We start from the raw sequence: 21,384 nt of genomic DNA on the forward strand, positions 1-21,384 counted from the left end.
TGCTAGTAAGACTTTGTTTTACTCAAAATCAAGTCCACAATATTAAATTGAAAATGGTTTGCTTAATTCTCATTCAATCCATTACTGAAAGTTCTAGAGCTCAGAAAAGATGAACCACATTACAGAGCAGCTCAAGTTCTTTAATGCCTACATCCCTATCCACCTCCTCAAACATTCACTCCTTTCACTGAGAACACAATGAAAGCAAGGGTTCCCAACACTACATCAACTCCCAAGACTTCTTTGACAGCATCATCCAAAGCCACATCTCTACCAGCAACAATCAGAAGAGAACACTTCCCTTCCAAGCCTTATTCCATGTCATGTAACATCCAGGCCTGGAAATATGTGTTACTAATCTTTCATCTTCAAAATCCTTAAATTCACTCTGTAACTATGAAGTGGGAATACCTAGACCATACAAGCTGTAATTGTTCACCATTAAAAGGATAAACAGGGATATTAAATGCTGGCCTGACTAACCACATCCTATGCCATGACCGAAGGCAGAAAATACCAATTACATCCCATTTAACAACTGCTTCAATTTAAGCTTTGACCATTAGATGGTGCAACTGCACCATATTCAAGTATAATGGAACAACCATGTATCCATGTTTCCAGGTGTAATAGCTTAGACAAATGCTAACCATAATATTCCGAAAGTGAACACCTGAATTTTAAATCAAACCATGGGAAAATAACCAAAACCACAATTTACCTGCAATTGCCTGTGGGGACCCAACTGGTGTTGATGGATTTGAATGGAAGTTATTGCTGGTGTGATCTGGTGAATAGATCTGGAAAACATTAAAAGGGCCAAACTGAATTCAACACAAAGGCAACTTACTTAATTGCACTCTTCTTGTGAAGCTGAATTCATATTGAACATTGTAATGTTGATTAACTACATTTCAAGTACCAATCTAAATTTAGCTGCATACAAAATTCTAACCCTGCAATAAACTGGTTCATGTTATTTAAAGACCGTTAACTAATCCTTACTTTAAAATGACTCATTATGCAAGCTTACCGAAGCTAGAGCCTTTCCCAGTGCATCACAGGTTTGTGGGCTGCCAGCTGAGCTTCCTCTGTTAGCTAAAACCAGAATAGATACATTAACAGGAAACCCAGCAGGTAAATACAATAAATATTTTATGTTCAGCGAACAGATGTATCTGAATTCAGATAAACCACATGAATCTATTATTTAAATAAATCAATTTAACAGAAGCATTTTTTTTAGACAAAGACCTCATCATTTATTTCTTGAAAAATAGGATACAAATTCAAAAATTATGTTCGCATAACTAAATATGGCTAACAAAAATAAAAGCAGTTAATTTTGTTAACAAAATTTAAGAGTGAGTGATGAACAAGGGTGAAAAGCTGTGAAGTTTAAATGACATCAGAAAGATGGAAACTCATTTATAAGGGACAAAACAGCCAAATGCATTACTCCATTTGTGTACACAGTGACAAATAAATTGAGCAGCTAGATCTGATATATTAATGGCTCGACGTTTTAAATTCAGGACACCATAACCTACACAAAGTTAAGACACTATGTAAGCTCACTTTCAAGTGGCAAAATCTGTTAAGTGTTACTCTGATCCACCCAATGACAAGACCATTCTTCAATTCACTCCTAAGATCTGCATTTGATTGCCTTCCTCACCCCCAGCCTTCATATGCAAGGTACTAAGGAGGACCAATTATTTTAAAAGTGATTTGTCTTTGAACGTTACCAAAACTATTGCATCAATGGTTTAAAATCCAAGATATAACAAGTCCACACCTCCACATGCACAACAAGATTATGGCTTGGATTTTGTGGTAAGAGGCAAAACATAGCATGGCTGTTGACAAAAGAAAAACACCTCATGAAGGTCTGGACAACTCCATGACAAGGATTTTTCCTTTCCTGACAAGAATTCAAATCTGATGACAAGTCAAGTGGATCTTTAAGTGTCCAGCAACATTAGTAGCAAAGCCAAAAAGCATGTGAAGTAGCCAAACATATTGAAGCCTGAAGCACTTTATCCTTAATTTTCAAATAGTGAAATAAATGATTAGAATAAAGGTAGAAGCTAAAATAATAAAACATATTTTAAAAGTTCAATTGTTTTCATGACAATGGCTAAATTGGACACTAACTTTCCAGGAAACTAGTTTTAGGTATAATTATAAAGTTCATATACTCTTTAAAATCCCAGGTAAACTCATTCAAGTGTACCTTTCTTTCAAGGTTTTTACAATGAGACCAACAAAAAAAAAACAAATAGTCAATTCATCAAGATCCTACTGATTGCATCTGCGGCAAGGACCAGGACAGTGTGATCTCTAACAGTAACATCTAGATTTCCACTTTATTTTGCACATGCACAAACTTGTAAAGTTACCCATTTAGTAGAATAATGATTGCCAATCCTAACAGTTACCACTGCAAAGGCCAGACTGTAATATTGTCTCATTTTAAATAGGAGTCTTCATCTAGAAGCACTGCTTTACCAATTTATAATGTAGTGAATCAGTGCCTAAAAGAAGTGCAAGTTTGAAGATCAATGCTACAAATGTTCTCACTCCATTTGTAAACAAAGTCCTTTTACAGGTGGGATAAGTGGATTCACTTAATGGAGACGGTGGTTTAGCATAAAAGAAAATCATAAAGAATGCCTATCCTTTTAAAGAACTTGGGTGATCCCCCCAACTCACATCCAAGGGCCTGTGGCCAAATGTTCAACTGTGATCACCAGCAGGAGCAATGCAGCAGAGAAATTGTAAAGAAATCTATATTAGCATTACATACTCCTTTTCATTTATTAAAAACAAAAAATTAAATGAAATGTTTTTAAATATCTCAGAGCACATTCCAGGCATCGAAAATTACAGGGAAAGCAAAACAAAAAAGAAACCATAGAAGAACCCATCACCCGAGGCAGTTTGGAAGGATAACACTTAGTAAGTGGTGAATATCACCAAGTTTATTAAGGAAATACAAGAAAAGGAACTCAATGCTTTATTTATATCTGGATAAAACTTATTTTAGCAGGTAGAAGCTTTGCCAAATATCAGTAATTTTTAACAAAAATATAACTCCACATGATAACTTCTAATTCTCTAAGAGAAACAGCACTAATTCCACATGACAACAACTTACAGAGTCAGAGTTATACAGCACGGAAACAGACTGTTTTGGTCCATCAGTCCATGCTGACCATAATCCCAAACTAAACGATTGCCTGCCTGCACTTGGTCCATATCGCTCTAAATGTTTCTTATTCATGTACTTACATAAATATCTGTTAAACACTAACTGTAGCTGCATCCATCACTTTCTCTGGACGTTCATTCCATACTGGACTAGATTTAAAAAAAAAAAACAGTCCCTCATGTCTTTTTTAAAAATCTTTCTCCTTGCAGCTTAAAAATATGCCCTCAAATCTTGAAATTCCCCACCCTAGGGAAAAGACACCTGCCACTCACCTTATCTATACCCCTCATGATTTTATAAACCTCTAAAGGTCACCTCTCAACCTCCTACACTTCAGTGAAAGAAGTCCCAGCTTACCTAGCATCTCCTTATAACTCAACTCCTTCATTCCCGGCAACATCCTGGTCATCTCCTGCTTAAGGATATCCTTCCTATAACAGGTTGACCAGAACTGGGCAGAGCAGTCCAGAAGAGGCCTCACCAATGTCCTGTACAACCTCAACACGACTTGTATGGAATACTAGTGTCAAAATGCATTTCTCCTCAATGGCTAGTAGCTGCCTAACTCAAATTATCATTCCCTAACAGATTTGCTCGCCAACGTCACAAGATAACATTAACTTGATGTTCATGCATACACTGCTGGATAACCAGAAATTCTGCTCCAAGTGTTAGCAGAAAGTAAGCCTTAAAATTTCTTATTCCAGTTGGAGTTCAGACATCATTTGGCCCAGAATATTAAAATGTGTTCGGAGGAATTCCTGCATGTTGGGTTTAGGTGGTGTCTTCTGATTTAACTAGGTTTGACATTAACTTAAGACACAAAATTTGTGTAAAGGGAAGTCACTTTTATGTAATGAATTCTACAATGCTGTTTCAACTTCTAGGAGAAATACAATACATCACAGTGCTTTGCTCTAATGGTGGTCAGATATGGTTGCACTGAGTGTCAGTGGAACACAGCACAGACAAAAGTTCACATCCCACGCCCTAATGAGTTTTGCGACAAACTTACATTATTGGAGAATAATTCCTGCATACTAATATTACATGTATTTTGTTTGTAAAAAATAGGTTTGCAATTTCTCGAGCTAAAATCCAATTTTAGTACTTTTATGCTGTAAAATGGACCATGATCAAAACAAACCAAAAGTGAAATGTAACACCATGAATTGTAATCTCTTTTTCTGATTATGATGGTGCAATTTCTTATACTGAATTTTTCAAATTTGTTGAACTTCTGTTTCTTGCCCCATTCAATGGTAAAGTCACAATGGTCTAACCAGATCATACGGTCTCTTTCTCATTACAAAGACACAACTGATGGTGGTTTAACCTGAGCCTCGCGCAAGAGGAGAGGTTGAGAAGGAGAATCCTTCATGGTAACCTCAGCCTGTGCAGGAACTGAACACAGGCCGTTGGCATCACTCTGCATTGCAAAACAGCTGCCTAGCCAACGGAGCTAAACCAACCCCCAATTCATTCAATGGCTAGAAGACCAAAACGTTTAATAAGTTCAGTCTGTTCAAAAATAAATGAAATTGTAGACAAAAAAAAAAAGTTATAAACTGTGCAAAACACAGTTTACATTAGCTTAAATAAATCAAGCTTGGATGTGGAGTTTAAGGATTGGTTCAACTAGGACCAATTATTTTTACCATTTTGTCTTGCTGAAATACATTAACCAATTTAGCTCCAGGGAAAAAAAACAAAACCAAACAACACGAAACAGAAGATGGAAGGATCTTGTTTGTACTTGTGAACCGCCTGGAAAAAACATCTTTATTCTTTACACAAAGCATTTTCCAGTTATCACTGAAAAGGAAAGAAATTCTGGTTGTCTGTTTACTCAGTGAGCTGGTGAGTTTGTTTTCAGACGTTTCATCACCATGCTGGGTAACACCAGTGGGTCTACAGTGAGGTGTTAGCATTCTGTCCCACTTGCAATGTGTGTGTCTTGGTCTGTCGCGGTGTGTGGTGTTATTTCCGGTTCTGTTTCTGAAAGGTTGGTTAAATGGGGTTCAAATTTGTGTGTTTGTTAATGGAGTTCCGGTTCGAATGCCAAGTCTCTAGGAAGTCCCGCACCTGTCTTTGTTTTGCTTGTCCCAGGATGGATATAGTGTCCTTTGTCTATGTGTGTGGATACTAGTGATAGTCAGTCATGTCTTTTGGTGGTTAGTTGGTGTTCATGTATCCTGGTGGCTAGTTTCCATAATCCCAAACTAAAGTAGCTGTCTTAGGTGATGTACTAGGTTTGTGGGCTACCATGATGCCTTGGGGCAGGAGTAGTCTGGTGGTCATTTCTGAAAGGTCTTTGATGTATGGTGGAGTGACTGGAGTCTCTGGGTGTGTTGGGTCACCTTGTGTCGATCTGTTGTGCAGGAATCAACGGATTGTGCTTAGCAGGTTGTTTCGGAATACGTTGTATAGTTGTTTCTGCACAGCTCCTCATAGCTCTGGGGGTGCTGCAGCATGTTGTGGCTCGTTTAAACAGTGGCCTGATGCAGTTCCATTGTGGGTACTGGGATAGTTGCTTTTGTAGTTGAGTATCTGGTCAGTGGCTTTCCTGTAAACAATGGTCTGCAGTTCTCCACTAGTTTTTCATTCTACTGTGACATCGAAGGAGTGTGGGTTATTGTTCGCTTCCTCTTTGGTGAACATTATACTGGTGAGGATCTTGTTTGTGTGTTTGTGGGTTTCTTCTAGTTTGTCACGTTTTGCAATGGCAAAAGGTGTCATCCCCACAGCGGACCCAAAGCTTAGGCTGGATTATGGGAAGGGCTGTCTGTTTTAACCTTTGCATAGCTGGTTCTGCTATAAGTCCTGATATTGGTGAGCCCACAGGCATCCCATTGATTTGTTTGTATATCCTGTTGTTGAAGGTGAAGTTGGTATTTGAGGATGCTGTCCTTGGAGTTAGCACTGTTGGGTGTTTGTATCCCAGGTTTGTCTAGCAGTGAGGCCAATGTTTCTTTGGCTAGGGTGACAATTGTTGATGTGAAAAAGGGCCATCATGTCAAAGGAAACCATGACTTCATCACCCTCTATCTTGGTGTCTTTGGTGTTAAGGAATTCTTGGATGGAGTGGTTGGAGTCTTCCAGCAGGTGTTATAGCTTTTGTTGTAGTTCCATTGCTAACCTGTATGTCGGTGTGCTAGGAAATGAGACTATGGGTCTGAGGGGGGCCCCTTGTTTGTGTACCTTTGCTAATCCATATTAACAGGGTGTGTTGGACCCTTCTGGTTTCATCCAAGACCCTCCTTGGACATTACAGTAGAACGAAAAACCAATGGAGAACTGCAGACAAGCATTTACAAGAAAGTCACACACACTGACCAGATACTCAAGTGCAAAAGCAACCATCTCAACACCCACAAATGGAGCTGCATTAGGACACTATTTAAATGAGCTATAACACACTGCAGCACCTTGAAACAATGAGGGGCCAAGGAGAAACACCTATACAATGTATTCAGGAACAAAGGGATTGGTTAAAGTGTGATGCTTTAATGCAAGGAGCGTCAGAAATAAGAGTGATGAACTTAGAGCATGGATCAGTACTTGGGACTATGATGTTGTGGCCATAAATGGAGATGTGGGTTTCATAGGGGGAGGAATGGTTGCTAAATGTTCCAGGGTTTAGAACTTTTAAAAATAACAGGGAGGGTGGAAAAAGAGGCAGGGGCATTGCTAATCAGAGTGCATCACAGCTACAGAAACAAAGGCTGTTGAGGAAGGTTTTTCTACTAGAAGTTAGGAACGCAAAGGAGCAGCCACCTCATTGGGGGTTTTCCACAGACCCCGTAATAGCAGTAGGGAGATTGAAGAACTCAGACTGGCAGATTGTGGAAAAATGCAGATGTAGCAGGGCTACTGTTAATAGGTGACTTCAACTTTTCCAATATTGACTGGAACCTCCTTAATGCAGATGGTTTGGATGAAGCTGTTTCTGTCAGGTGTTTGAGAGGGTTTCCTTACTCAGTACATAGACAGGCTGACAAGGAGAAGAGGCCATTTTGGATTTGGTGCTCGGCAATGAGCCAGGACAGTGTCAGATCTTGCGGTGGGAGAACACTTTGGTGACAGTGACCACAACTGCCTCACATTTATCAAGGGAAGATATTTAATTGGGGAAAAGGAAATTATGACGCTAATCAGACAGGAGTTGGAAGTACAGATTGAGAGCAATTGTTCCACAAGGGCACAACTGACATGGGGAGACGGTTTAAGGAGCAATTGTTGCGAGTGATGCACAAATTTGTTCCGCTGAGACAGGCAAGAAGGGGTAAGATTAAGGAGCCTTGGATGACAAGAGGAGCTTCTTGTCAAAAGGAAGGCGGCAGCTTACGTAAGGCGGAGGAAGAAAGGATCTAGCACAGCTTTAGAGGATTACAGGTTTACTAGAAAAGAGCTCAGAAATAGACTGAGGTGAACCAGGAGGGGGCACGAAAAAGGCTTGGCAGGAAGGATGAGGGAGAACCCAAAGGCATTTTAGTCATACGTGAGGAATAGGAGAATGTTCAGGGAGAAGGAAGGGCCGGTCAGGGATAGCATAGGGAACTTGTGGGTGGAGTCTGAGCAAATGGGGGAAGCCCTAAATGAGTTTTTTGCTTCGGTTTTCACTAAGGAAAGGGACCTTGTTGTGAATGAGAACTTTGAGGAGCTGGGAAACAGGCTTGAACAGATCAAGATTGGTGAAGCTGATGTACTGGAAATTTTGACAAACATTAAGATTGATAAGTCTCCAGGGCCAGACCAGATTTATCCTAGGTTGCTCCAGGAAACGAGAAAGGAGGTTGCTAAGCCGCTGGCGAAGATCTTTGCTTCCTCACTGTCCACGCGAGTCGTACCGGAGGGAGGTGAATGTTGTTCCTCTTTTCAAGAGGAATAGGGAAATCTCTGGCAATTACAGACCAGTCAGTCAGCCTTACATCTGTGGTCATCAAGGTTTTGGAAAGAATTCCGAGGGATAGGATTTATGACTATTTGGAAAAGCATAATGATTAAGGGCAGTCAGCATGGCTTTGCGAGGGGCAGGTCGTGCCTCACAAATCTTGAGTTCTTTGAGGTGACGACGAGACAGGTCTGCGAAGGTCAAGCAGTGGATGTGGTGTATCTGGACTTCAGCAAGACATTTGATAAGGTCCCCATGGTAGGCTCATTCATAAAGTCAGGAGGTATGGGATACAGGGAGATTTGGCGGTCTGGATTCAGAACTGGTTGGCCTACAGAAGGCAGAGAATTGGATGGAAAGTAGATGGAAAGTATTCTGCCTGGAGGTCAGTGGTGAGTGGTGTCCCACAGAGTTCAGTTCTTGGGCCTCTGCTCTTTGTAGTTTTTATAAATGGAGGTGGTGGTTGAGGGGTGTGTAAGTAAAATTGCCAATGACACAAGGTTGGAGGTGCCGTTGATTCTATCAAGGGCTACTGCAGGCTGCAGTGCGACACAGACAGGATGCAGAGCTGGGTTGAGAAATGGCAGATGGAGTTCAACCTGAATAAATGTGAAGTGATGCATTTTGGAAGGTTGAACGAGAATGCTGAATATAGGATTAAAAGATAAGAGTCTTGGCAGCGTGGAGGAACAGGGGGATCTGTGTGTTCAATGCATAGGTCCCTCAAAGTTGCCACCCAAGTGGATAGGGTTGTTTAGAAAGCATATGGTGTTCTGGCTTTCATTAACACGGGGATCGAGTGTAAGAGCCGCGAGGTTTTGCTGCAGCTCTACAAAACCCTGGTGAGACCACACTTGGAATATTGCGTCCAGTTCTGGTCACCCTACTATAGGAAAGATTCAGAAGGCTTTGGAGAGGGTGCAAAGAAGGTTTACCAAGGTGCTGCGTGGACTGGAGGGCTTGTCTTATGAAGAGTGGTTGACTAAGCTTGGACTTCTCTCTGGAGAGGAGCAAGAGAAGTGACCTGATCAAGGTATACAAGGTAATGATAGGCTTGGATAAAGTCAATAGCCAGAGACTTTTCCCCAGGGCAGGATTGACTGGCACGAGCCGTCATCATTTTAGATATTCGGAGGAAGGTATAGAGGAGACGTCAGAGGTAGGTTCTTTATGCAGAGAGTTGTGAATGCATGGAATGCATTGCCAGTGGTGGTGGTGGAAGCAGAGTCTTTAGGTACATTTAAGCAACTGCTGTACATGCACATGGATAGCATGAATTGAGGGGTGCGTAATTTAGGTTATTTTATTTTAGATTAGGAATAATTCTTGGCACAACATCGTGGGCCGAAGGGCCTGTTTTTTATGTTCTAACCGTTATGTGATAAGCACAATCCGCCGATTCCTGCACAACAAATCTAAGCAAGATAACACAACACACACAGAGATTACGATAACACTGTACCATACAAAGACATTGCAGGAGATGACCACCAGACTACTCCAGCCTCAAGGCAACATGGTAGCCCACAAACCTATTACCACACCTAAGATAACTACTGATGAATTTAAAAGGACCACACACCCACCAGAACGAATGTAATATACAAAGTACCCGACAAGGATTACAACATAGCTGTGGTTCTGTTCGCCGAGCTGGAAGTTTTTGTTGCAAACGTTTTGTCCCCTGTCTAGGTGACATCCTCAGTGCTTGGGAGCCTCCTGTGAAGCGCTTCTGTGGCGTTTCCTCCGGCATTTATAGTGGCCTGTCCCACTTGCCTGTGTTTGGCCCATAAAACCTTTTCTATTCATGAATCTGTCCAAAAGTCTAACTCCCTTTTCCTCCCATCACTCCTGAGCATGGCCTCAGCAGATAAAAGAATAAACCAGAGTTAAATTGAAGGCACAAATATATCTGCCCTGCCTCCTAGGATTGAGTTGGTCACCTGTCCTTTAAACTTGTGTCAGACAAAGCCATTCTTTATTAGGCAGTCCCTTGGAATTGTGGATAACTTGATTTCACTCCAGATCAGTAGCTTCGAGAACGACCAATAACTCAAACGTGTAATGCGCAGATTCAGTCACAAGCAGGACAGGAGGGACAAGAGGGTTGGGGAGATGGATTCAGCTTGTTTCACCTTTTCAGGGAGGCTTTGAGGACATACGGGTCTCTACTTCTCAGGATCAGGTATTCCTTATTATGGTTATATCATGTAATATGTTTAGCTATTAACCAGCCTACTCTTTTAAAAGCCACTGTAGGGATACTCTACCTAGAAATATTGTCTGAAGAGGTACATTTCGGAGGTCAAGGGCTTATGCAAACCTCTTTTCCAGTCAACAATGACCACACCAAAACCTTGAGCTAAATGCTCAAGGCCTAATGCTATAAAACATGTTTTAAAATTTAAGTATCATTTTATTGAAATATATTCAGGTTCCTAAAGAATACAGACAAATTAATTAAAATATTGAACATATATTTTAATAGAGGGTGTAAGACTAGAACCTAGGAGGAAGAGGATGAAAAGTAGGCAGCAGTGACTGATTCCATGAGTAAAATCAAGAGAGATGTATAAATACCTGATGAAAAATTTACTCAGAGTACCAATTGCAAAGCAGAATTTGATGGATCCAAGACAGCTGAAACTGACAACCGGAAGTGGCAGGGACAGGCCACTATAAATGCCGGAGGAAACGCCACAGAAGCGCTTCACAGGAGGCTCCCAAGCACTGAGGATGTCACCTAGACAGGGGACAAAACGTTTGCAACAAAAACTTCCAGCTCGGCGAACAGAACCACAGCAACGAGTACCCGAGCTACAAATCTTCTCACAAACTTTGACTACAACATACATTACATTGGACAAACCGACAGGAAACTAGCCACCAGGATAAATGAACACCAATGAGCCATCAAAAGACATGACGACTATCATTAGTATCCACACACAAACAAAGGAGGACACCAGTTCGACTGGGACATTACATCCATCCTGGACAGGCTAAACAAAGAAACTCACGGGAATTCAGAGAGACCTGGAATCCAAACTGAGAACTCCATTAAACATACACAGATTTGAACCCCATTTACTAACCTCTCAGAAACAGAACCGGAAATGACACCACCCACCGCGACAAACCAAAACACAAACAGCACGTGGGACAGAACACCAACACTTCACTGGAGGCTCACTGATGCTACCTTGCGTGGTAATGAAATTTCTGAAAACAAACCCAACAGCTCAGCAAGCAGACAACCTGATCCACAATCTGAGCTACAAACCTTCTCCAAAATCTCAAAATGAGTACTGCATTCAGCAAAATGATTCATTCTCAAAATAATAAATAACTTAGAAATATTGAAACTTGGCAGGGCTCTTCAACTGTGGAGATGACAAAGAAATGCCATCATTCAGGCAACATACACCATCTACAAAGATGTTTGAAGGAGTCTCTTGCCCTCCTTCCTATTTCTTACTATCTTAAGGCCTACATTCAGGATGAAACAGCCCACTTGATTGATAGGATATCAACAAACAAACATTTGGTCATTCAACCAGCAATGCACTGCAGCAGCAATGTGTACCATGCACAAGATGCACTGCTGAAATTCATCAAGGCTCCTAAAACAGCAATTTGCAAACCCACAACCATCATCTTAAGGGAGGCAGATGTGTGGGGAGAACATTTTCAAGCCACTACCATTCTGACTTGAAAATATATTGTTGTTTCTTTGGTGTCATTGAGTCAGTCACCTGGAACTTCCTACCAGAATGGTCTACTGACACCAAAATGGATGGCGGCAGCTGATCACCACCTTCTCAAGGCAAAAAGACATGGGTAATAAATCCTGGCCCATCTAGTAATGCTCACGGCCAGTGAATGAATTTGAAAAGGCCACGACAATCAGTTCAATGCAAAACACAGTGACATTGAAGATGTAAACTTGGAATTATGAAACAAAAACTTTAACAATGATAACAGAAAACAACAGGACAACATATGCTTCATACATATGAACAGATCAAAATATTTACAGCAATCATGCGTTAAAAAGCCATACATACTCATGATGGTTTCTGTCCCACTGATTGGTGGTGTGTGAGATGAAACACCATATGCAGTTGAACCTGCATTATTGGAACAATGGAAACCAGACAAAGATGGAAGACTTCCGTTAACTTCTGTTGATGGCACACTGTGTATTGGGTAGCTCTAAAAAAAAAAAGAAAAATGTAGAGGCACAAAGCTCATTCATCAATTTTCCAAGTGCTGAAAGTATGTGGTTGCGCTGAAGGTTCAGGGCACTTGTAATCAGTCTTAAAACTACAGATTTTATAACTGAGTTTATTTAAAAAAAAATCATAAACAAAAACAAAACAGAAACAAAAAACAAACAACAGGTAAAAGGAAATTGTCATGAAACAAAAGGCTAGTTTAAGTCTTTGCCCTTGTTCTATACTTGGATAAAGATGCGAGCCAATAAATCAGTAGGTGCATGGTATAGATTCTGACCGTCATATGTGCAATCTCTGTCCCTTAAAACTAATAAAAACTTCTATTACACATTTTCAAGGTTTAAAAAGTAAAAGTGGTTTGACTAAAGTTGGCAGAATAATCCATATTCATGATTTCTTCTGGAGGCTTCTAATCTCAATCATGCCATCTCTGGCAAGTAACAAGGGAAATGTTTTATTTCAGAATAAAGCACGAAGGACTCCCTGGCTCTGTTGAGTTTACTGGCAGTACACTACTAATTAGCCCTGACCGAACGTCTTTGAAGAGGCTACAAACAAGTGCATGTTATAACACAACTTGCGAGTTAGAACAAAAGATGAAAACAAAAACACAAGGATTTCCAATCATGCCACTAAGCCATATTTTAAACTAGAAATGTTAGATTTCTATCAGCTACTTAGAACATTTTCAAGTACTGAATTCTCAAAATTGATACAGAAACTAATAGAACAAACCATGACTATTTTTAAAATTCGCAGTTGGACAAACTTAGGAGCATGCAGGAGGCTTGTTTAAAGATATTTAGTGATATTGAAACAAAATAGGTAAAATGAAGATCTGATATAGGTTTTCTACAATATCTCTGAATGGTTCAAGAGAGGACTTTTCCAGCAACAGACAGGAGACTACGTGAAACAAATTTGGCCTTCACGATATAGCTCATATTTTTGAGGAAATGAAATTTGAAAGTAGTAAAGCTCGGTACTAATCAGAATTATCACTTCAGAGGATGGCTATTGTGGGAATAGGAAGTTCGCACTGTGCAACTGCAAGCTTCCTGGAGGTTGGGGCTAAGGACATTGTTATGTACAAATCTGGAAAAATTATATCTGACCTTTGAATATTTAATGTGACTTTCATGCCCAGAGTAACAAACAGGCTGTACTGTTCAATAGGTTACATCTATTGCAAATTGTACCTCTTGCTTTTTAGGTGAAGAAAAATGCAAATCTCTTATGGCCATAAATACAGATTTGCGTTTTTAAAAAATTCTTTCTAATACGTGCCTGGTTTTCAGGCAATATCAGCCCAAAATAAACAGGAAAATTCAGTGTTTCTGGCTGATTAATATTATCCATAAACTTGCACTGCATACAAAGTCAAGAATGAATTTTCATTTCATTCCATAAGGCATTAACTTTTGTCCTAAATAAATAAAAAATAGCCTTAATTTAACAATAATTTATTTAAAAACCAAATGGAAAACGTTGGTTGTTGATGGTTTATCATCCTCCAATGGTGATTTAACCCCAGCCGAGCAGAAGGCAGTGCGATTCATGGGATGCAGTTTAAAATATTCTTATTTTGACACTTCTTGAAATGACCTCCAACATGAACAATCAATTGTGTCACTGGAATAAGAAAACCATGTTGGATAAAAATACCCATACTCTAAAAAGAAACATTATATTTCATGGGGTAGATTGACAAAAATAAGAAAAAAAAAGGTATCAAAACAACTCTTTTGGCATTAATAGCTAATTTATTTATGTAACTTCCAGAAATAATTCACTGTGATATATATTTTGAGACATGTAGTACTAATCAAATGTATATTATTCTGTAACAAATACTATATTCATTAGAGATAAAAAATTAAACAAAGAAATTGTCCTTTAAACTTTCCAAGCAAATTGCTAAACTGTAAATGCTATTGAGTTTGTTTAAAACCAGTTTTTAAAAACAGCAGACCTAAATGGTTTTCACATTTTAACAAGAATGCTGAGTAAAACTGTATCAGCATACTGATTGAAATGGATCGCTTTCCATAAGCGGACTTTAATAGTTCAGCATCAGCTAAATGATTCAGTGATGATGTAACAATTGAGTAAATGTGCACAACCAAACATCAGTATTTATCACTTGGCCTTTAGAACAAGTATGAAACTTGTATTATAACAGTTTTGCCAGAGGCTAAAATCCACTAAAACCAGGACGAAATGCTGAGAAAAAAAAATGATAACAATAAACAAGCATTTCCAACCTAGAATCATCATTCTGGAGATAAACCTCACTTACCAGGCGTTCCTGTGAATGAAGGTTGCTGTAGCCACCAGATTGGGACAAATGGGATGAAGAATTTGCCATCAAATTTCCATATCCTGGCTGGCCTATTCCACTAGATGAGGTCCAAACATCAGGACCATTGTGAATACCATCTAAAAATGTAACAAGAAGCGTACTTAAATAGCTATGCACACAGGAACAGAAGTTTAATTATTCACACTCTTATCTGGTCAGTTTTGTATATAGATAAAACAAGATAAAAGTAAATCAAATCACTCTTAGGTAAAGCATTTTTTTTCTTTCCAGTTATTTGTTGCATTCTGTGAATATATCCTAAGGTATTCAATGGGATCCGTTCTTATTGATGCAGAACGAAAACCCCTTTTTTGATCTAATTAACAACTTCATTACAAGGTTGAATCTGGACTAAGACTTTTCCCTTGCGGTTGGGGGGAGGAAGAAAAGAGGAAAGAGTAGAATAATAAATACTCTTCTTTCACTAATGTGAATTAGTTTGCACTCCTAATCCAGTTCCTAGTGGGCAGTAACTTACAGATGAAAGTCATCCTTAAGTCATTTGTGTTCAATTTCAGTAAGATAGACCATAGGATAGCTTCTGGATTAGTGGTGCTGGAAGAGCATAGCAGTTCAGGCAGCATCCAAGGAGCTTCGAAATCGACGTTTCGGGCAAAAGCCCTTCATCAGGAATAAAGGCAGTGAACCTGGAGCATGGAGAGATAAGCTCGAGGGTGGGGGTGGGGAGAAAGTACTCTATGCTACTTTCTCCCCACCCCCACCCTCCTCTAGCTTATCTCTCCATGCTCCAGGCTCACTGCCTTTGTTCCTGATGAAGGGCTTTTGCCCGAAACGTCGATTTCGAAGCTCCTTGGATGCTGCCTGAACTGCTGTGCTCTTCCAGCACCACTAATCCAGAATCTGGTTTCCAGCATCTGCAGTCATTGTTTTTACCCCATAGGATAGCTTGACATGACAAAAGGCAAGCTCCAACTAGGTGTCTGGATGTCACTTTCTATGTTCAAGTTGCACCATTATTGAGGCTGACAAAGGAACTTTCATTTGCATCTAATAATGGATGCTTTGTTGAGAAGAACTAGCTGCTAGTAAAAGCAAAACCAAAAATATTGAAAATATAACCAGCATCTTAAAAGATGTTGAATAAGCTCCAGTCGCAATCTTGAAATGAAATCACCCATATAGGATAAATCAAATGCACCAAGAGTCTGTTTCATCTAACTTGTTCACATTGCAATTTATGTACAGAAATTATTTACCACTCTCAGCCTACATAGTTGCTTAAGTGAAATGGGATGCACTTTGGAAGACTGCTCTCTGCACAAGAGGCAGGAGAAGAACAACTGGGCGAGGTGGTGTGAAGTCTCAGTATCGACCAGAAATTGTGAAAAACCAATGAAATCAATAACTTAACTGAAATAATTACTTTGTACCCCACACAGGCTGTTGCAAGACCCTATTGTGCTTAACAATCACATTTACAAATCATTCTCAATTCCCTAACTAAAACTACTTGTCAAGATTCAAACCCTAGATGGATGTAAAGAAAGACAGAGAGAAGAAATTGTGCAGGGGCTAAGGTAGGAGGAAAAAAGATTGGTTTGAAAAATTATACACAAAGGTTTGAGCATTCACATGTACGGTTGAGCTAGAATGATTTTGACTAATACCCAGAGAACAAAAAACAAAAGGAGCAATGCATCATATTGATACTTCATTCCTTATTTTTTTTTCCCCCCCAGTAAAAAGTTAATTTACCTCAAAGTAGGGTTCCTTTACAGAAATGACTACACAAAGACAATGTTATGCATTCAAAACATGTCCTAATTATTAATCAATTGTGAATCAGGAATTGCAATTTAATAAAGAGAAAACAGAATGCATTCATCAGTTCAATGTTGATTAATTCAGTTATCAGTAATCCGCCTTTTACCTTGAATATAGAAAGATCCTGGAAACACAGAACCTGAAGGTTTGGATGAAGAATACCCAGATGTATCTCTGCTATATTCTTCAGTTGATGTTGATGCGTAGACCTGCATTGGAAGGTTGAATAAATATATTTAAAAAGATAAAAACTGAATCAAGGTCTTAAGCTAAATTTCTACAGTTTTTAATGCCATTTAAACCCAAATAATTGAATTTTTTTCCACCTTAATGAAGTCTAAGGATTTTGTAATAAGTATATATTCACAATTTACATGACTATAATTAGCAGGGTTACTAGTAACCTGTGTCACAGTGGCAGGCAATGATAATCTCCAACAAAACAGAAATAAGCAAATAATTTCCCCTTGACTATCATTGCTGGACTCCCCACTAATATCCTGACAGTTACTATTTACAAGGAATTGAACTGGACTAACCATATAAATACAATGGCTAGAAGTGCAGGTCAGAAGCTGGGAATTTCGCAGCAAGTTATTCACCTTTTAACCAGCCCCACTCACCTCAAAAGCATGGCCACCAAATGATCAGCCAATAAACGCCTCATGCTTATTCTTATTGCAGATTCTCAAATGGAGGTGGGGTACATATCCTTAAAAGGGTCAAACAATATGTTCATGAGCAGCAGTCACAAGTGGCTTTGATCTGAATTAGGAGCAGATTGCAGCAAAATGGGCTTCTGGTCTCACTTCAGTGGTGTGACAGAATGGAGGAGAATGTAAAATAACAAGATGATCACTGGGGAGAACCTCAGTTAACAAGGCTGGCAGTGAGTGCCAGGTGAAACCAACCTAGAGGGATTCTCCCCCTCCTAAGAAAAGGGTTAAGTTAACCATTCACTTCAGTATAATATTGTAGATTTTACTATTTGAAAAAGGGTCCTTTGACAGAAAGCATTTCAAATCTATGCCTTAGACACCTTCCTCAAATTTCAAAACTAGGCACAATGAGCTTTTAAGTCACACCCACTTTAAGGTAGGGTGAACACTTTCTCTTGTTTCACCTAGATTCCATTATCTGGCCTTTTATCCTTTCTTCCTGATATAAGCTGGATCAATTTCTTTGATCTACTCACTCTAATGTCATCTGAGCTTGCAGAACTTCACTTTCACAGATCCAATCCAGACAATGTTAGCTGGAACTACCATTTGGCTGACCCAACAGTTACTTTGAAGCGACTGAATACCAAACTTCAACATCACCTCCTACTGGACTATGATCTCATCAACATGCATCAAGCCATCAATTCCAACACTGTCACCTCTTTTTGCAATCACTCTTCTGCAGCCTCCAATTTCCATTTCTAAAACTGCACAGCTCGGTTACTTCCTTTTGAAACGCCACAAAATGATTCTACCATGGCAGACCCATCTTTTCAGTCTGTTCTGGCCCCAGAGAACTGATTTCTCCTTTCCAAACCGTTCTCTCCCCCCTATTCAGGGTCTTCCTATCTACATTGAGTACTCAGTCAACATCCTTCACTGCTTTCACACTGTTCCCAATTTCCTGACACTTACTGTATCTTTTTATTATGTACACCCTATTCATTTTCAGCTCCACCTCTCACCAGATGTACTTTCATTACTCATTTATTTCATTTAAAGTTTCATTACTGGTTATGCCAAACCCTAAGATGACCTCAAAAGAGGTGTTAAGCCCCCTTTTTTGAACTCCCCAACAGCCCATAGTGGGTAAGTACACCCAGTACTGTTAGAAAGGCATTCTAACCCAACAAAGTCCTGCCAGTACGTACTCACTGTCTGACCTTTTACTTCAAGTTTTCTCTGATGACTCCATTTTCTCCAAATTAAAGGTGTTTCAATAAGGACCTGAAAGAGTCCTACTTCAATGTGGCTTTTAAATGGGAGAAGAGAACATTATTTGTTCTCATGATTTGGAGATACCGGTGTTGAACTGGGGTGGACAAAGTTAAAAATCACAACACCAGGTTATAGTTCAACAGGTTTATTTGGAGGCACTTGCTTTCGAAGCACTGTTTCTTCATCAGGTGTTTTATCAGAAGAAGCAGCGCTTTGAAAGCTAGTGCCTCCAAATAAACCCGTTGGACTATAACCTGGTGTTGTGTGATTTTTAACTTTATTTGCTCTTGTCCTACTCCAGTCTGCTCCCTCACCACTTTACAATGATAACTTCTGGATGTAATAAGCAGATAGTAGATTGCAGGACATAGGCATATTTATAGAGGGAGCAGGTTAAAAAAAAAATTACATTTAAACAAGGAAAGTGATAAATAAAGGCCTAGGTTTAATGTGCGTATTAACATCTCTGAACAGGCTGATTTAGAAAAATAGGTCAAATGAAATGCAAGCATAAATAATTTGAAAAACATAGCAGTAACAGATCGGAGTGATTCAGGAATATTAATGTTTAAAAACAGATTTCATTCAGAAAAATCCATTAATAAGCAAATTACAGCCATTCTTCATACGTAAATGCAAGTAATGTTGAATTTGTACAAACTACCGATTAGGTCACAACTGGAGGGCTACTTGCAGTTCTAGAGTCCATTATAGTAAGCATATTAGAGGAAAACATTCAACTACATTCACTGAAATGATGATCCAAAACACTTATTTGTCTTAAGAATAGCTCAAACAAATTGGGGCAATTTCAACGACCTGGAGAAGACCAAGCAAGGAGTGATAGCTTTCAAATCTGCAGGACTTTCTTTTTTTACATTTAAAAATAAGTGTACAAACCCCCAGTGGATTGCTCCCACTAATTAGTGAACTAAAAAAAAAGCCCAGATTCCAGATTGGATGAATGAATCAAGTGGAAAGCCTTCTTTCCCTTACAGAAGGTGGTTAGAAAATCCAATGTCTTCCCACAAAAGGGTTAAGGTATACAACATCAACTAAAGAAAAATAGACAGACATTTGCAAATTATAGAAAGTATATAAAGATTGGTAGGAAAACTGCGTCCTTCCAAAACCATTCTCTGTTAAGTCAGCACCAACACAGGCATGATTGGCCAAAAGGCCTCCTTTAAAATTCTACAGTTTCTCTTATTTGTTTAATAAATGCCATTAAAAAAAAACTTAAAAAGGAACATGAAGTTTTACCTTTTCATGTTGCAAAGCAAGTAGGAGACAGAGAATGGCACCTTTACAGATGGATATTTTAAGAATCTTTTTGAATTAAATTTACATTTTTGAACTATAAAAAGCATGCAATTACATTACAAAAGCTAATGTAGCTAAAAATTAATGTAGTTAGTTTGCTATCTCAAGACCAAACAAGTATTTACATTGTATTCTTAATGTAATATACTAGCCAAAAACACTTCAAGGCGTATAAAGTTTAGAATATGGTACAGAGCCACAGTTCGTTAATTTAGGACAAGGGCCAAAGGCTTGATCAAAGAACTAGATCTTAAAAATAATGCCTCAAAAGGAGTAAGCAAAAGAGAGGGGTTTGTAGAGGAAATGCCAGAGATCAGGTCTTTGGCAAATCAAGGTGAAGTAATTAAGGTCAGAAATTGTCAAGAGGCCTCAATTAAAGAAACTAATATTAGAGGATTGAAAGGATAGAGAATAGAAAGATAAAGTGTGGGCAGGTCACAATCAGATTTGAAAACAGCAGGGAGGATTTTAAAATCAAGGCACAGTTCACAAGGAGCCAATGTAAGTTTGCGAGAAAATAGGCAATGAGTAAACCAAATGGTGCAAATTCAGCCAGAAGGACAAGATTGGATTAAAAAAATTGCATGAGCTCAAAATTACAGAGGGTAAATCTTGGGGTGTGGCCAAGTGTACACAGGAATATTGCAGTCAATTCCAGAGATAACAAAAGGCAGCTGAGTAGGTCATTCACCCCAGTGAAACTGTGATGTGGACTGAAGGCAAGTGGCTTTTATTTTCCAAATATTTGAGAAAATGTATGCTGAATGAGAAGTACTCAACAAGGGGACTGAAGGAGGTGCTGTGAGGTGGAATTATCATAAACATGGATGTGAACTTTGTGCTTTTAAATGATGATGCAAGAGTAGCAATGCAAGTAGGAAATAAGAAGTTGAGAACGATGGATATTAGGATTACACCACAGGCTGCAGGAGTAGGAAGAAAGGCCACTGTCCCCAGCTACAAATTAGATAGCGAAGACCTTGAGTGCAATTTTAAAGTACTTTTACTGTGCCAGATCTAACCTAGAAATGATTGATGTCAGTTTCCTAAAATGGATCGTGAATCATTCACAAGTAAGTCCTGCAGTTCAATTAAGTTAAAATAAAAGGTGTTCATTTTATTACCATACATAAAGCTACAATGTTACAGACAACAATACACACTGAGAAATCAGATGCAAAATCTTTTTCTCCTACAATACACTCTTAAATCTAAAAGATCAGGTTACTGGGTTGAAAACGAATCTAGAAAAATTGACTTATTTTATAATCTGATTAAATAGCAAGCATCAGGAAGGGAACTGAATGATGTACATCTAATAACTGCCATCTGTCCATTTCTGGCATCTGCCCAGCTTTAAACACAGCTGTGCAGGAGGAATGCATGCATCATAATAAACCCGACGAGGGTAGAATATTATCTTCTTGCAAATCTACAGTAACATCTGTAAAAGATTTCAATTAAAAAAAGGTGCTGACTATCTTCTTGTTAGTGTGTTGCCGGAAAAGCACAGCAGGTCAGGCAGCATCCAAAGAGCAGGAAAACCAAGATTTTGGGTTAGAGCACTTAATCAGGAATGAGGCTGGGAGCCTCGGGAGTGGAGAGATAAGTTTTTTTGGGGGGGTGGG

General features: G+C 39.2%; 1 protein-coding gene across 1 annotated transcript in view; it reads right to left on the bottom strand.

Moving 5' to 3' along the window:
• The window catches only part of LOC122565047 (transcription factor 12-like), a 148,845-nt gene that overhangs the window by 36,035 nt on the left and 91,426 nt on the right, over positions 1–21,384 (bottom strand). Inside the window, exons 9-13 of the mRNA XM_043720678.1 lie at positions 16,600–16,702; positions 14,646–14,785; positions 12,176–12,323; positions 1,034–1,098; positions 722–800 (exon numbers count right to left, since the gene is read on the bottom strand). Coding sequence (XP_043576613.1) covers positions 722–800; positions 1,034–1,098; positions 12,176–12,323; positions 14,646–14,785; positions 16,600–16,702 — 535 coding nt within the window. The remainder of the gene's footprint in view (positions 1–721; positions 801–1,033; positions 1,099–12,175; positions 12,324–14,645; positions 14,786–16,599; positions 16,703–21,384) is intronic.

Source organism: Chiloscyllium plagiosum, chromosome 31 (genome assembly GCF_004010195.1).
Source record: "Chiloscyllium plagiosum isolate BGI_BamShark_2017 chromosome 31, ASM401019v2, whole genome shotgun sequence".
Taxonomy (NCBI): Eukaryota; Metazoa; Chordata; class Chondrichthyes; order Orectolobiformes; family Hemiscylliidae; genus Chiloscyllium; species Chiloscyllium plagiosum.